Source organism: Echeneis naucrates, chromosome 15, assembly GCF_900963305.1.
Source record: "Echeneis naucrates chromosome 15, fEcheNa1.1, whole genome shotgun sequence".
NCBI lineage: Eukaryota > Metazoa > Chordata > Actinopteri > Carangiformes > Echeneidae > Echeneis > Echeneis naucrates.
In genome coordinates, this window is record NC_042525.1 from 9,376,047 (window position 1) to 9,393,457 (window position 17,411).

Sequence of the window (17,411 nt, forward strand, 5' to 3'; positions counted from 1 at the left end):
ACATCATAATAATACAACCAAAGTCCTGACAAAGACTATTTAGAGATTGCATACCCTTTCTTTACCTGTTTAATATTAACCAAAGCCAATGTCCCAAGTTCAGGCATCTAGTAAGGATGTCTCCAAGACACCTTTCTTTCAGAAAGCAGAAAGAAAGAACTGGAACATATCAGAAGCTGGATGGACAAAGCCAGTGTCAAGAAGCCATTCAGCTGTATTTTGAGTATGTTTCTTTTTATCCTGATAATCTTATTACTTATAGATAATCTAGAAATAATAGATTTTATCGCATGACTGCTGCCTCTATCAAAGATAATTCATTCCGTTTTTGTACATGCCTGGAACAGTCTTGGCACCACAGATTTGCCTTTCAATGTAATGAGATCTTACATTATTTAATATTTGAAATGTGATTGATTTTTGCGATAGCATATGTACCAAGAGCTGTCAACCAAATTTAATTCTCCCTCCAAACATGCTTTATTAGATGAGTTGGGGTTCCTAAATAGCCTCATGACGTGGAGTTCCATAAATGGTGTGTAGGCTTGGCTCTGTTAAGTAGATTAGACATTATCTGCTTCTCTCGCTCTTTGTACTGAGCCCAGCATTGACCAAATGAGCTATGGACTCAGTGAATTTGGTTTGGCAGACCTAACTGTTGATGTTGCTGTGAGCCTGAGTCACCCAAACATTACCTTTTTTCTGACCTGATCAAACCTGTAATGACTCTATGCCACTAAACATTGGATACTGAATCTATATGAGCCTGAAAATGAATAACCAGTCAAAAACTGTTATAATGTTTTTAGACCCTTTTCATCTTTTGCATATGTCTAAAACAATTTCATCAGAAACAGGAGGTTGGGGAGTAGTTGCATGTCTTCCCCCATACACATGACATTTTTCAAAGCCCAAACAGCTGGTCCACAGTTGTCCCATATAGTGATGTAATTATTCTAAACAGGATGCAATTTAACACCAAGTCCTGTAACCCAGCGGCAAGGGTCTATTCATCGATGAACACTATTAATAAAACGCCAGAAAGCAACTGGTCTTCACTCCATCTTTGTCAGGCAACAACACAACCACAACAAAATGGCATTTCAGTTCATAATTGCCTGACCCTGCATTCTCCAGGTCAGCTGGAGAGCAGCGCCAAACACAAATGCAAATAATGGAAAAAAAAAAAGAAAGGAAGAACTCTCAGTGAACATGTAGGCTTTATGTCAGCTGGAGTGAAGATATTGCTGCTGTGGGTGAAAACACTTGGTTACACCCAGTATACACACCGGCTTGCACAAAAGACCAGTTTAAAAACCACACATTACTCCTGTCTGCTCCATTTTACACTCCTTTTTTTCCCCCCTCCGGTGTTTCCAGTATTTTTATGATGGATAATACTTTTCATTCCTTTGCCAGCAAGCATGAATGATGAAAATCTAGATGGAAAGGAGAGCAGGGCTGGGGAGGGAGGAGAAAAGAGGCTGGAGAGACATAGTGAGGGAGGGCCAATTATCTTATTCTTTAATCCACTCAAGGTAGAAACCCATCAATCTGAGACCACTTGCTGAAATGACTCATGTTCAGCCTTCATAAAAGTTTAATTATCTTATTTAACTGGGGGGGGGGGGGGGGGGATTGTGATGTAACCTAGAGGGGAAAATGAAAACGAGTGTGCAGGGGCTCATAGTTGAGGTAACTCAAACTAACCTAATGAGAAAATAAAAAGAAGTAAGTTAATAGGCTGTTTTCCTGACTCTGTGCCCCTGAGCTGCTGTGTTTTTTCTCTTTCTTAGAGGCCACCACCGGCACCTTTGGGTGCAGCAGGCTCCTGGTTTTGCAGCTGAAGCGCCACCTGACAGGCGGTAGGGGGCGTGTCCGCTTCTCCCTCTGCAGCCGCGGCTGTCGGATCCGTGCCACCTTCACTGACACCTGTCCCCACCTCACCTGCACCCATCGGCAATGATAACAAAGGTCTGAGGTAAATATCACCGGTAGAAATAAATCAGGTGCCATTTTAAACCACTGTCCTCTTTTGTTCCCGTGATGCAGTGCTTTTGCAGTGTCAGAGACGAGGGGGAGATTATGAGGATTTGCGTTGACGTTGAGGGATTAGAGGTCCAGGGACCTGCAGTGGACTAGGCGCTGTTTGGGCTCTGTTTAGGCTCTGAATCCTGCAGGAGCGGCGGGCTGCGCGCTTTTAGCAGCTGGATAGTTTTTTTTTTAGCGCAGAAACACGCGCAGGCCGTGTTTTTACATCACACGGTAACGCTGCGATCAGCGCGGGAAACACACGTCCTTAAAGGTCATTTCATTCATAACCAGAACGTGCGCAAAAAGAATCCGACATTTGCGCGTCTTCTAACCCGCAATCAGATTGTGCGGCTGAGACACCGTTTGGATGTGACGTTCAGAAACTTCTCAGTCAGATGATCATACAACTGACGTCGATCCCACTGACGCAGCTTTTCTATGTTCTCATTCATTCATTCATTCATTCAAGTTGCCCTGAAAGCGCCTTTTTCCTTCTCTGTGCCTCTGCAGCCATGAGTCGGTTTCGGGCGTTAGCGGGTGTGCTGAGGGGCGGGTGTGCCGGGGGGAGCCGGTGGCTGCGAGGCGGCCCGGCCAGGAGAGGCTGCTCCTCCGGGGCTGTTCCCTCAGCGGTGGCCAGCAGCTCCAGCTATGTGGAGGAGATGTACTTTGCCTGGCTCCAGAATCCTAAAAACGTCCATGAGGTAACAGTAACAGTAGCAGAGGTAACAAAATGTGCCGTTTAATGACAAGGAAGAGCTTTCCTTTTTGTTCTACAAGAGTGACTTTGCAGAGGAAACAATATGCAGCACCCCAAACACCAGAGCTGGTTTAACAGCTAAGTGATAACATTCTGTAAATCCCTCCAGGGGACACATTATTAAAGAGCATTTGGTTGTGCTGGTAGCTCAATGGCTAAAAATATACCAGCTTCTTGACTTTCTACATTGTGACTTAATTACAGGGAAACGTTAAAACACAACTTTTGTGTTCACTGATTTAGCTCATTTTTAGTCCCCTAGGCAGGAGGGCAACCTTTGGTCCAGTTTCCTGTTTGCGCCCTGTTGGGTTTGTTTTTCTCTGTCTTTCAGTCTTGGGATGCATTCTTCCGTAACTTCCATGCCTCCAGTCCATCTGGTGAGGCAGGTGAGGGACGCCCCTCCACTCTGCTCCAGGATCGAGTGTTGTCCCTCTCTCTAGACATGACACAGAAAGTAGTGGAAGACCACCTGGCTGTACACACACTCATTAGAGCCTACCAGGTAGTCCGCGCTCACCTGGCTCAGCTGTGAGGAATACACACACTGTTCAAGCATCAGCTTTTTGTATAATGTGGATTTATGTTATTTACGAATTTAAAAGTTTATCACACATCTCAAAGGCACCCATTTAAATTGTGAAGCCGTGTCTGTGTGAAGAATTATGTTATCTGTGTTGAGCCAAAACTGGCTGACTATTACTGTCTGCAACATTTGTTTGTGAAAAATGCATCAAATAAAATCAGCTCGTCTTGCCAAGACAGATGCAACTTGCAAATGGCGCTGTTTATATTGTGTGTGCTTGTATTAAAAGGAATGTACAATTTTTTTGTCACTGCATGAGGTTATGTAAATTGGCAGATTAAGTCTAACCTACTTACTCTGGCTGCTTTTTGAAAATTGAAATATCAAAGAGACTTCTAAAACAAAACAGGTGGTAACATTCCCCTCGCCCTCAAATTAATTCGAGGAACTATCCGAGGGATTTATTAAATTCTTTCTTTTGGCAAATGTGACACTTTTATTTCAAGCTTGTTGAAATCCTGGCAGTGTGTGTTTGTGTGCATACACATAAAAGCGCTCCCATGGGGCCCTTGCCTCCATAGAGGTTGACCTAAAACTGAATGTAAGCTTATTAATTCAGCTGTTCATCGTCAGCATCATGCTTGTGGCAGGTACTGAGCCAAATTGCTTCAGGTTCTCTTTTGTTAGTCTTAATTTTTTAAAATCTCTTTTCTTTGTCTTTCTGCATAGATTCGTGGTCACCACATTGCTCAGTTAGACCCTCTGGGAATCCTGGAGGCTGACCTGGACTCCTTCGTTCCTTCTGACCTGATCACCACCATTGATAAATTAGGTGAGGTTTCTCGTAATGTTTTTTGGCTCTGATCATTTTTAATTTGCTCAGTTTTGTAATATTAAAGTCAATTAACGCAAAATGAATTTTGCTTTATTCTTCACTACCTCCTAGAGATTCAATGTTGTGTCCAACTGCAGCTCTAATCACAAATTACATCTACATTTTCTGCTGCATGAGCTGATGAGAATCCTGTTATAGACATCCTTTTTCTAAGCAACTTTTCTAATAGCTGCATTATACATAGATCCCAGCTTTGTGTTACTAATCCAAGTCCAAGGAGTAGTTCAGTTTAAAAGGTTGGTCATGCTAATGCTGTCATTAATCTCAGGCCTAGCTCTTGTCATTCTTCATTTCATTAAGTGGGCTGAGGGTCAAGGATGCAGGATGGCCGTCGAAAGCGATTGAAGTCTACAGCAATAGCTAGTAAAGGAAAGAGAGAGACGTTTCTGCTGTTATCAGTGATCACCGTGTGTCAGGACATAGCGTTGCATTATGTATTGTTTCCAGGACTGTAGCTCCTTAATGAAGGCTAATGACAGCCTCCATGGCCCCTTATTTGGCCAGCTGATAGTACACAAGTCTATTCTTGGCCCCCTCTGTCTTTGCTGTGTTCCTAATATGATTTGCACCTGTCTCCTCTTATGTAGCTCTGCAATCTTGAGCTTGAGCAGCTCTTTCAGGTGGGCTTTGTCAGAACACAAACCTCTGTGGTGTTGCAGATACTGATGCTGCTCACTGTCTACAAATTAATACTGGTTAATTTTAAGATTATTTTCACAGTTTTCACAGTTCTTGCCATCCATCCATTCAGTCTGTAATTACATTTTTGAATTTGTCACTTCACTACAGATCTATGATGTAAATGTGGAGAGAGACCTGCAGTCTCATCTAGAGTCGCAGCTGGTGATCGCTTTCATCATGAATTCATCTTTTGATTATTATATAGTATCTTAGCTTGTTAGCCAAGTTATTTATATATACGAATAAAAAAAAAAAAGTAAAATACCCAAGATAATGTCCTCAGAAGACACACAACCTATTTTGTGTGAAACATGTCATTCATCAAAATAGTTTGATGAGCATGCATTATTTGTACAGCTGATCTATCAGAGTTACACTCACATGATGCACTCTGGAGAGGTCCCCAATCCATAGCAGGCCCAACATATAGAGGCAAACAACCATTCGCTCACACAAATAAGCAATGTAGAGTCACCATTGGACTTTGGACTCTGGAGGGAAAAAAAAAACTGATGCACCTCGAGGGAACACATGCCGGCACAGGGAGAACATGCAAACTCTGTAAAGAAATAAAGAAATTCCCCATGCAGTGGAATCAAACCCAGAACGTTTATGCAGTGAGGAGAGAGTGCTAACCATCTCATCACCCTGCTGCTGTTTGATGACCAATTCTGGCTTAATTGACTAACCAACTATGGTCAACTGTTGAATTCCACTTATTTTAGTGTTATACTGTGGAAATGTCAAACTTCATCCTCTGTAGATACAAACAGTCAAAATTGGTTTGTGGTGTGTATATAGTATATAACTATATACTATATACGTAATAAGACCTATTTGCTTCATCATATTTTATGTGGTGTCATTGTAGGCCTTTATGGTCTTGAAGAGTCAGATTTGAACAGGAGCTTCCAGCTGCCCCCTACCACCTTCATCGGAGGAGGAAACATCACTCTTCCTCTGAAAGAAATCATACGTAGATTGGAGGTATGCTGTTTGTATCTCAGTTTTGCATCTGTAGAACCTGTTACTATGAGTCTAACATCTGCCTAACATTGCTTGTTTTGAAAAATCTCTCCTTCCTCAGACATCCTACTGTGGCCACATCGGAGTTGAATTCATGTTCATCAACAACGTGGACCAGTGTCAGTGGATCCGTCAGAAATTTGAGACTCCGGGCATCATGCAGTTCACTAATGCTGAGAAGAGAACTTTGCTCGCCCGCCTGATCAGATCCACACGGTCAGCAGTCAATAAACATTTTCCAGCTTAAACCATGGTGACAGCATGATACTTCACTTTTAGTTATAGCTCACATAAAAAACACACAACTTCTTTTTGCCTGTATATTTGAAAAGATAAACAGCGTATTCTTCTTGTGAGCTCATTTTCATCTTTGATAAATGATCTAAGAAATTACTGCAGGTTCCTGGAAGGGATGTGACTGTTTGTAGTCTTCATATTTCTTCTTTATGCGGCTTATTTAAGTGTATTTTAGTGTAAATGTGTGTAAACATTGTGTGGCAGGGCTTTGAACCCTTCAGATTCAGAATACTTTATTACTCCAAGTGGCCAATTAACTTTACAGTCAGTCCTGTCCATAGCAACAACATAAATAAAAGAACAACAAACAACAAGAAACACTACAACATTTAACATCGATCATCTCATCATTAGCAGCCTTCTTACAGATGGGACAAAAGAGTTTGCATAGCAGCTTGTTTTCCGCACCGGCACATAAAACCGCCGATCTGAGGGCATAGACATTATTCTGTCTGCTTTCTGGACCACTCATTCTTTCCAGAGAGAGCAGAGGTCCTTTAGCTGGACACCAGTAATTTTTGAGCACACTCTGGTGATTCAGACACTTCTTATCCTTTACGGACAGACCACCAAACCAACAAATACAAGAGAAGGTTAAAAGACCCTCAATAAAAGTTCGATAAAAGGTACATAAAATATTTCTGCTGATGCTAAAAGCGTTTAGTTTCCTCAGAAGATGGATTCTTTGGTTTGCTTGCTTTACAGTACTGTCAGTGTTTCTCAGTTGCGACTCTTCACCATGGATAGTGCTTGGTTTGGGGTCGACACTAGATTTTTTTAAGTCTATGATGATTTCTTTAGTTTTAGACACATTATAGTCGAGCAAGCTATTATCACACCACCTGACAAATTCTGGGAGGGCACAACCATGATTCGATTGGTGGCCCTGAAGGAGAGAAAGAAGGACTGTCGTCAGAAAACTTGACACGGTAGCTGTTTTCTTGAGAGGATCTGCAGCTGTCTGTGTAAAGGAGGAAAAGCAGGGGAGAAAGGACACAGCCCTGGGGGGAACCTGTGTCTGAAAGTCTGACAGAGGACATCTGTCCTTTCACAGAAACCCGCTGCAGTCTATTTGTTAAAAAGTTTAAAATTAGCAATAAAATCTGATCAGGTAGCATAAAATGAGAGGCTAGCCTTTCAATTAAGATATGAAGCTGCATCTTGTTAAAAGCCGAGCTAAAATCAGTCTAGCGTGGGATTTAGGTTGTTCGAGATGCTTGTACACTCTGTCTAAAGTGAAAAGCTTTGCATCCTCCACACCCTTACCCAACTGATAGGCAAACTGTAGTAGTTTGTCTAAAGTTAATGAAATAAATTCATCCTTCACTAAGGAGGTAAGTGCTATTGGCCTGTATTCGTTTAGCTCTTTGGGGTTTTTTTGATTTGGGGATGGGAAGTATGATTGATTTTTTTCCATACATTATGTATCTGACCATTGTTTGCACACATTGGAAAAACTTTACGCAATTCTTTACTCCTGACTAAATTGATATTAAATTCTTCCTCTTTTTTGTTTTAGATTTGAAGATTTTCTGGCCAGGAAGTGGTCATCAGAGAAACGTTTTGGTCTAGAGGGCTGTGAGGTGCTCATCCCTGCTCTTAAAACCATCATTGACAAATCGAGTGCTGCGGGTATCGACAGTGTGATCATGGGGATGCCTCATCGGTAATATGCACCTTCTGTCTCCTCATGTGTGCAGCCCATTCCTTTCTTCACCTGTCTGATGTAAATTTTATGTTTTGTTTTTTTTTATGTATTTTCAGGGGGCGACTGAATGTCCTTGCTAATGTTATCCGTAAGGACCTGGATCAGATTTTCTGCCAGTTTGACCCCAAATTAGAGGCTGCGGACGAGGTGAGAAAACTGTTAGCACATGACAAAAGTGTCAGAGTAAAAGCATTTTGAAGATACATATGATGCTTTTATCTTCATGTCTATACCTGTAGGGTTCTGGTGATGTCAAATACCACCTTGGAATGTACCATGAGAGGATTAACCGTGAGACAGATAAGGACATCACTCTGTCACTTATGGCAAACCCCTCCCACCTGGAGGCAGTAGACCCAGTGGTCCAGGGCAAGGCCAAAGCTGAGCAGTTCTACAGAGGAGACAGCCAGGGAAAGAAGGTAAGCCATAATATCAGGTGCGTGGTAGCTGAGGAGTTTGTGTTTTACAAACACGATTTCAAGAGGTGCCATCCTGTTAAGTGTATGATGTGATGAATATGTACATATATATATATACATTCATTTATTTATTTATTTTGTAAAGGTCATGTCCATCTTGATGCACGGTGATGCTGCATTTGCCGGACAAGGGGTCGTGTATGAGACCTTCCACTTAAGTGAGCTTCCCTCATACACAACGCATGGTACAATCCATGTCGTGGTCAATAACCAGGTATTGATCATAAAGATCATTGTCAATATAACATGTGACCCTGACATGTTTTTTATCTTTTCTTTTAAATGTACACTGAAGAACCAGCACTTAGAGCAGGAATGCTAATAACATTGCTTTTAATAACCATACTGGTGTGACTGTGAAAACTGCTCGCTGCTTTAATAACTGTAATAAATAATGATCCCAAGGAAATTATAGTTAATAAAAATGAGCTTTAAAGCTTTTTTTTTTTTTACAGTCATAGAAGTCACTTAATGGTGGAATACATTTATCTATTAAGTTTTTATCATGTTAAATGTGACCACTGTCTCCTAGATCGGCTTCACCACCGACCCCCGAGTTGCCCGCTCCTCTCCCTATCCCACTGACGTGGCTCGTGTTGTCAACGCACCTATCTTTCATGTAAATGCTGATGACCCTGAGGCTGTCATGTATGTGTGTCGGGTGGCTGCAGAGTGGAGGACTGCGTTCAACAAGGATGTGGTCATAGACCTGGTCAGTACTGATCAATTAATTTTTAACAGCTACATAAAAGGCCCATCTTCTGTTTCTGTAAGGTGTGTGTGTTCTCTCATAGGTTTGTTACAGACGGTTTGGCCATAATGAGATGGATGAGCCCATGTTTACTCAGCCGCTGATGTACAAACAGATCCGTCGGCAGGAGCATGTGCTGAAAAAGTACTCTGACAAGCTCATTGCTGAGGGGGTGGTGACACTGCAGGAATTTGAGGTCTGTGATCTAATGCTGTTTGCGGTTGTTAAATATACTGTATTTTTCTAGCTGCTACTGTATGCTGTTTTATTTGATAGCCCCACCCGCTGTAGTGCGCACATTAAATCAAACTTAGATATTACCCCAGCCTTTGAGAAAATATGTTGTGTCAGCAGTGCTATATTTGAGTTTCAATTTACTGACTCTGTTCAATCACCTCGTTTCACAATCCGTCAAACTGAGTATATATTGCTCAATGAAGTATAACTCAGGTTCTGGTTCAGGTTCATTCAATGGAACTGCTCATGTTCTTCATCCAAACAATACTTTTTAATTGTAACATTGGTTTTGAGCATATTTTTCATTCCACAGGTCAGAGAAATGCTGCAACACTTCTGTGCTTAGTTAGTTCCTGGCTTTTGATGGCCATTGTTTTCCGTTGTGTGGGCTGCTATTTGGAGTCTTCCAAAAGCCGCAATAATAATATAACGAGGCAGATTCATTACGGTTGTCCTGCTCCTCTAATCTCTTTCTCTCTGTTTGAGCTATATGGGCCTTTGGTTAGTTGGTGGCAAATAAAATAGACAAATTGTCAATCGGTTAATATGTGGCATTTCTCATTGTACCTGTAACGCAACACCAAATGTGGTTCCAGGAAGAAGTTGCAAAGTATGATAAGATATGTGAAAAGGCATACACCAGCTCCAAGGATGAGAAGATATTACACATTCGACACTGGCTTGACTCCCCGTGGCCAGGTAAATTGCCCCATTCCTTTAAAATATTACCCTCTTTTTCTATAAATGCTTTCTTTTGCTGCAATGAAGACATCTCTCTGTAGATTTCTTCACAGCAGAGGGGGAGCCCAAGAGCATGAGCTGTGTCCCCAGTGGACTGGAGGAGGAGGTTCTGCAGCACATTGGCCACACAGCCAGCTCAGTGCCTCTGGAGGATTTTAAGATCCACCCAGGTCAGTCTAGTTACTTTTTCTGGGAAAAACAGAGCACTGAGACAGTAAATAGTAAAGTTACATGTGCTAGAAACACAGTGACAGAGGAGCATTCAGTCCTCTGGTGCTGCAGTACAAGATGTGACAATGAATAAAAAAAAAGTCTGTAAAACTCAAACCTTATTGCTTCTACAGAGATGTTAGTTTAAAGCAGGTGTAAAAACATTTCTTCCTAATAGTGTCAGGGCTCTCCAGCCAATCCTATAGAAATTAAGACTGTTACAAGAGCTTTTAATGTGTCTTAACACACAGTATCAGTCCATTATGTTTCGTAGATGCTTCCCCAGTAGGCTTAGTAGTAGTAACTGTATAATATTTGTGTGTGTGTGTGTATTCAAGGTGTGTCTCGCATCCTGCGTGGTCGAGCTGAGCTTGTGAAGAATCGGCAGCTGGACTGGGCTCTAGCAGAGTACATGGCATTGGGCTCCCTTCTTAAAGATGGCATCCACGTGCGACTCAGTGGGCAAGATGTAGAGAGGGGCACCTTTAGGTGAGTCCATGTCAACACAACTCAAATCACAGTGTTGCCTCTCTGTGCTTTTTTGGTTGTTTTTTTTTTTTTTTTTTGTTGTTGTTGTTTTTGCTACTGACACGTACAGCCCACTTTACTAGATATATTTATACACTATTATTCAATCTGACATAATTCTACTCTTGTAGATTGTAATGTTCAATTTGAAGGCTCTGTCTGTTTATGTTTGTTTTCAAGGTTCTACAACCTTAGTACTGTGCAATTATAAATAAAACCTCTCTGACAATATCAATCAAAACTGATATGCATTTGTAAAGGGAGGCTTGTTTACCGACCGGTTGCGTCGGATCACATTCGATGTTTGAGGTGTACCCTCTGCTGAGTATGTTGGGGTCAGGACGTCTGCTCAGAGTTAAAGTTGAGTAACCCTCCCATGAAGTCAGTGAATTTAGTAATTGGGGGGGTTGGGGTGGGGGGCGCTGGGAGTCTGTCAGAGTCAGGACGTCAGTGTAGTCTCCTGGGACCTGCGAAGCCCACATGGTGTTGTCATGGTATGGAGGGAACGAGTGACACATGAACAAAACCAGCTCCCCTTTTCACTGCGCCTGTCTCATCTGTCCCATATCATTTCTCCACCAGCCCATCTCCACTGACACCGCCCCCCCCCAAACACGCCTCCAGCTCACAGCGACATACATCACACTAACTAACCAGAGGCTGCAGGGCTTTTTCTTTTGCCACCTATTTACCACTGACATTGACTTCTCCTCCTCCTCTGTATTTTTCAGTAGGGTAGTTTGCCTGGTCTGAAAAAATTACAGCAGACACTAAATTACACAAACACTACATATCACCTGTCATCTATTACACATTTTATTCTTTGTTTTAGGTTAGTTCTCTTTACGTCTGCTATACTTTACCTTTCTTTACAGCTTTTGTCTTCCACCTACACTTTTTTCAACCCCCCTCTTCTCAGTTTCCCATGTTAGGAGCAGAGCATATTGACATGTTACGCTTGAGTGGGCCTGCTTGCGTTTCTGTGATGTACGTAACAGCGTGGACTAATGGATTCAGTTGTCGTGTTTGGGTGGGTTGCACGCACTGCTCCGTGCACCCCTTTCCCTGACTAATGGGGCCCCCAGGCAGAAGAAGCGTGTGCGTGTTTGTGTGTGTATATGTGAGGGGAAAAAAGAGGAAGAGGAGAGAGATCACGAGGCCATCCCAGAGAAAGAGTTCATTCTTGTCAGGGTTTTTGTGCACAAGTGGATTGTGAGAGTGAAACATGAAATTGGGTGCGTTACCTCCTTTAATGCTGGATGCTCTTGGTTTTTTTTTTCCTTCATCAAAGGCTTCCTTAAAGAGAAAGCATCAAACAAAACAATGACAATATGCGGCCTCATTAGTCCATAATTATGGATGACATATTCACAGGGACCGAGTTGTGGTTATGTAGTGTTCTAGAGGGTGAAATATCAAATTCAAGATAGCAATCATTAGATTTTGGCTGTCTTCTGCAGTTCTCCTGTCTACCAATTACATAACCCCCAGCACTGTGTGTGCATGTAGATGTCATTAGAGTGATGTTAAAGGGGTTTAAGTGACGGTCTAATCGTGCTGGATGTGAAGGCTGACTTCTAAAGTGGGAGTGAACGGACTGGCAGGGCTTGTTAACACTTGGCTCTTTGCTCCCATCAACTCTTGTTGGACTTTATACAAGTTGAAAATCAGGGAGGAGGAAAGCACTCTCCATAGAAGGCCTTTATTGGCCGAAATAGCCTGCATTGTCTGTTATAGATGTTTGTGTTCTTGCCTTGCATCTACTGGGTTGGAACCTTGAAAAACCTTGAAATTTTTTAATTAAATTACCTTGGAAACGCATTTGTTTCTCAGTTATTGCAGATCTTATCCTGGCATTATAAAATACAATTGTAAATGCCACTTTATTTTCACTCAATACCGGTGATGAAATTATTAGTTGTTACAAACTAATTTACTCACCTAAGTAATTCAAATGTTTCTTAAATGTGACATTTTACATTTTTTTCTTCTGTTTCTATCAACTGAATAGATATATTTCAATAAAACATTTATTACTTTGTGATGTTATTGTGTTTTCCTGTTTCAGTTCTTTCTGTCTCTGCTTACTTTGTGTTTTGCAGTCATCGTCATCATGTTTTGCACGACCAAGAAGTGGACAAACGTATCTGCGTTCCCATGAACCACCTGTGGACCAACCAGGCTCCTTACACTGTCTGCAACAGCTCCTTGTCAGAGTATGGAGTGCTAGGTAAGACCGGAGCACTTGGTCTTGATGATGGGTATTTTTTGGGGGGGCTCTGTGAGACTGTGATGCCTGTAATTTCAGGTTTTGAGCTCGGCTTTGCCATGGCAAATCCCAATGCACTGATCCTCTGGGAGGCCCAGTTCGGAGACTTTCATAACACAGCCCAGTGTATCATTGACCAGTTTATCAGCTCAGGCCAAGCCAAGTGGTTCCGTAACAACGGTATTGTCCTCCTGCTGCCACATGGGATGGAGGGAATGGTGAGAAACTGCAATCAAACAGACCGTAGCTCTGTTGTACTATTGCAATAATAAATTTGTTTTTCCGCTCTTCTTGCCTTCTGTCTTAAGGGCCCAGAACATTCATCAGCTCGACCTGAACGCTTTCTGCAGATGAGCAATGATGATCCTGATCACTTCCCTGTGCGTTCAAATGGCTCAGTGGGATACTAACCTCACAAATGTGATTACCTGTATTAAAGAAACCCCAATAGTGTGCACCACATCAAAACCAGAAGCTTTCTGTTTTAATGGCTATGTTTATGTCATGACAACTTAAGTGATAATTGCCAGTTTGTATATAGCTGAAAAGTCTTGTTATTGTGGCCTCCAAAGAGTTGGTATTCAGCAGGAAGGCAGGTCCAGGGCTCGCTTCGTACAAGGCAACCAGAGCAGGGCTGAATCAGCAGAAGTGCACCAGATTCATCTTCAAATGGGATATTGATCAAACTAATAGTGGGACATACTCAGAGATTAACATTCCCTGTTGTGTGTGTGTGTGCAAGAGAAAGCGGGAGAAAAGTACAGTGCACAAATTCACTCAAATATTACATCTCCTCCGCAAATATGAGAGAAAAATCCATTTCAAAGCAATAGTTTTGTGTGTTGTGTAAATATTGTATTTCTTAAATAAAAAATTTTGTGAACTGAATTGATAACCATAAAAATTTCTAATTTTTCTTTCCATGAAGGATTTTAGTGGAGATTTTGAAGTCCACCAACTGTACGACTGTAACTGGATCGTAGTCAACTGCTCCACGCCTGCTAACTACTGTCATGTGCTCAGACGACAGATTCTACTGCCCTTCAGAAAACCGGTAAAATGTTGTACCATTGTCACTCTTTCACCTGTGTCTTGCTTAGCCTCATTTAATCATGTGATCATTGTTTTTGCTTTGTGACGTTTACGCAGATTTAGTTCAAATCACAGTTGCAAGTCACTGCTTTATTTAAAGTTAAATTCAATAAATACTTTAAGCAAATATATCAGCAATTACTGATGCTACAATACATTTCCAGTGTCCAAAACTGTCATTTCCTTTCACAGTTCTTATGTAGTACTTTGATCCTTGAAAGTGGGACGAGTTTAGATAAAAACTTGTGGGATTGTAAAGCATTTCTCTTTTTTTGCAGAGCTCAGAGTCTCTTGGTTCTTAGCCACACTGAATGTCTTAAATGATCCCTTGTCGCACATAAATGCAATGCTTTGCAGAGCATGAGAAAATTACTTCCTGAGCAAATTAGTGAGAGGCCCAATAGGGGATAATATTGTTTGTCTTTTTATGAAAAAGCTCTGAAATCTCGGACTTGGTTGGCTGAGCACTAAGGGTTTTATTTATTTAATTGTTAAAAAAAATGTTATGTTTTCCCAGTGCTGATGTTGCATGCTATATAGTAGCAATAAATTAGCGTGAAAAGAGATAAAAACTTTAATCTCTAGAGTTTTTTCAAAGCACACAATAAAGGTTACGGATGACCAGTGCCAATCTGTTCTTGACAGAAACTTTTTTTTTTCCACAGCTGATTATTTTTACTCCCAAATCTCTGCTGAGGCACCCAGAAGCAAGGTCCAGTTTTGATGACCTCGCTGAAGGTAATGTTGTAGTTATACAACCTCATAATAATTGAGACCAAAATAAATGTTTGATAACAGCTGTAACAAACGTACATATCCACTGTCTGCAGGCACTAACTTCAAGAGGCTGATTTCTGATGAGGGTCCGGCAAATCACAGCCCAAGCCAAGTGAAGAGGGTGATCTTCTGCACTGGCAAAGTCTACTATGAACTGGCTAAAGAGAGGAAACAGCAGAAGTTGGAGAGTGACATTGCCATCATCAGACTTGAACAGGTGTTTGATCCCTTGGCTCTGTTTGAGAGAGTCTGGTTTTTAATATAGGAAGGATGCATTCCTTTCGTTTCTTCTTAAATTTTTCTTCACGTTCAGATCTCGCCATTCCCATTTGACCTGGTCAGAGGAGAGATGGAGAAATATGACAATGCTGAGCTGGTCTGGTGTCAGGAGGAGCACAAAAACATGGGCTACTATGATTACGTCCGGCCCCGTTTCCTTACAGTGGTGGCCAATGAGAAACCTATTTGGTAAGAGCCTCACTTAATTTGCTTTTGACAGAGGCAACGTGAAATAATCAATGTAGGGAACCTGGAGAATGATTTCTCTTGTAACAAAGCCTCTGGGTTACCACCAGGTATGTCGGCCGGGACCCTGCAGCTGCACCTGCTACAGGGAACAAGTCCACCCACCTGAATGAGCTGAGGAGGTTCATGGACACTGCTTTCAACCTGAGCACCTTCCAGGGGAAGGACTTGTAATAAGGATCTGGGATGTGAACGAGCGCTTGAGGTGCAATTTGATTTTCAACCACCAAACGTCTATTCATTTAGGTCTTCACATGGGAGAGTTTTATTTGTGACAATCTGGGGCATAGTCTGGTTTGTAGTTAACACCTGATTTATGCTTGACTCACACATTGTCTTTAGGAATGCTCACTGTGTCAGATTAAGAGATTGTGAATACATGGTGAATCCCAACCAGCCATATGTAGCTTGTGGACTTTCAGGACCTCCAGCAACGATGGTGTCAGAGCCATAGGTGACAGTGTAGATGTCTTTCTAGCAGCAGAATCTGTCACCTTGCACTGTAATGCACTAATTTCATGTGGGAGACAAAACGGCACATTTTCCCAGCCAGGGCTCATTGCTATTTTCTGGCCATATCCTATGCCTAAACAAATCATGTCATATTTATTTATATATCCCAAAAAGAGCCAATGTGAATTTTTATACCTCCGCCTTTAGTCTGATTCCAACTCTACTGAAACAATCTTCAATTCATTCAGTTTCCAAAATTCTGGAAAGAGTCTTTATGATGGTTTTTGTAGAGAACAGTGTCGTCTATGTTGTCTATGAGAACAATGTTGTCTAAGGAGAACTAGACAATACAAGACATACTATATTCTTACTCAAGGAAGTACTGCACATGAGTGAAGTAGCAACACTACACTATTAATACCTCCAATACCATCCACATCAAAACACAGATTTCTGACAATCACTGTTTATGCATTAGCTTTAGTACTGTAGATACCTCCATTACCTATATGCAGGATATTACTGCGTATTTATAGAATTGCTAGACATTTATATTATTTTTTTGTAGATGATAATGAGATGCACAAACTGATTGTACTTAAACAACATATGTATATCACATATCACAGATATGAAGACTGTTCTGAAATGAAACACAGCAGTAGGTTTACTGTCTGCATTTGCTTTGGTTACCTAAGTGAAAGGGAGTATTTATTGTCACACCTCACTTCACCAGGAGACATGAGCCAGCTGGCACAGAGACTTACAGCCATGTTTTCTATGAGGACATAAGGCTCAGCTTTCACTTCAGAGGCTGAGGGACGCACACACACACAGACACACAAACACAGACATAAACACAACAAAGCCTTGGATGCTTTGAAAGCAATATTGACGCTTGGTTGTCACATTAAAATCCCCAGGTATTTAACAGAATTGATACTTCTCTGCTTGGTAATGCGCCATAAAATTATGCTTCTTGTTTAATGATACTGTAGCTTTCCTTTTCCACTTACTACTGAAGGTTTAAAATCATGCCTAAATGTAATGCGACATATTTAGTCACTTTTTAGGTCTATGAATTACATTTATTCATAAAAACAAAAACACTATATATGCATATGTGAAACATGCACAGCTTGAGAGAGTTGAACTTGCACTAGGATTAATGTCATATGCAATAAAACAAGCTACATATTTGATCCTTATGTTTGTTTGCATCATGTGGTTTTGTTTAAGGCGGGATATTTTATTTGTAAAAAAAAACATTTAGATTAGTGAAAGGAATGCACAGTCATAATAGTGTATTAATAGACCAAATTATTACTTATAGTATCATACATGGACCTAACTAGTAAATATTTAATTTTGAGAACCTTTTGATGTCAATGTGAATCACGTATGTGCCCTCTTGCCCTTAAGTGTAAA

The 17,411-nt window shown here is 41.3% G+C and overlaps 1 protein-coding gene across 2 annotated transcripts; it reads left to right on the plus strand.

The window, feature by feature from the left end:
* The first annotated feature begins 1,858 nt into the window (after positions 1-1,858).
* Positions 1,859-17,141, plus strand: ogdhl (oxoglutarate dehydrogenase L). Of its 2 annotated transcripts, XM_029520645.1 has the most exons (23): positions 1,859-1,981; positions 2,545-2,735; positions 3,123-3,293; positions 4,044-4,146; positions 5,762-5,877; positions 5,978-6,132; positions 7,733-7,879; positions 7,978-8,068; positions 8,161-8,340; positions 8,486-8,614; positions 8,933-9,112; positions 9,195-9,347; positions 9,985-10,087; positions 10,171-10,299; positions 10,678-10,828; positions 12,970-13,097; positions 13,176-13,354; positions 13,445-13,516; positions 14,065-14,190; positions 14,894-14,966; positions 15,059-15,222; positions 15,319-15,473; positions 15,581-17,141. In XM_029520645.1, exons 2-23 carry the CDS (start codon positions 2,547-2,549, stop codon positions 15,702-15,704), a joined length of 3,018 nt encoding a protein of 1,005 aa, XP_029376505.1. In that variant the 5' UTR covers positions 1,859-1,981; positions 2,545-2,546; the 3' UTR covers positions 15,705-17,141. The 2 variants fall into 2 exon arrangements, with proteins under 2 accessions (XP_029376505.1, XP_029376504.1); XM_029520644.1 differs by having other exon boundaries at positions 12,970-13,354.
* Positions 17,142-17,411: the final 270 nt, after the last annotated feature.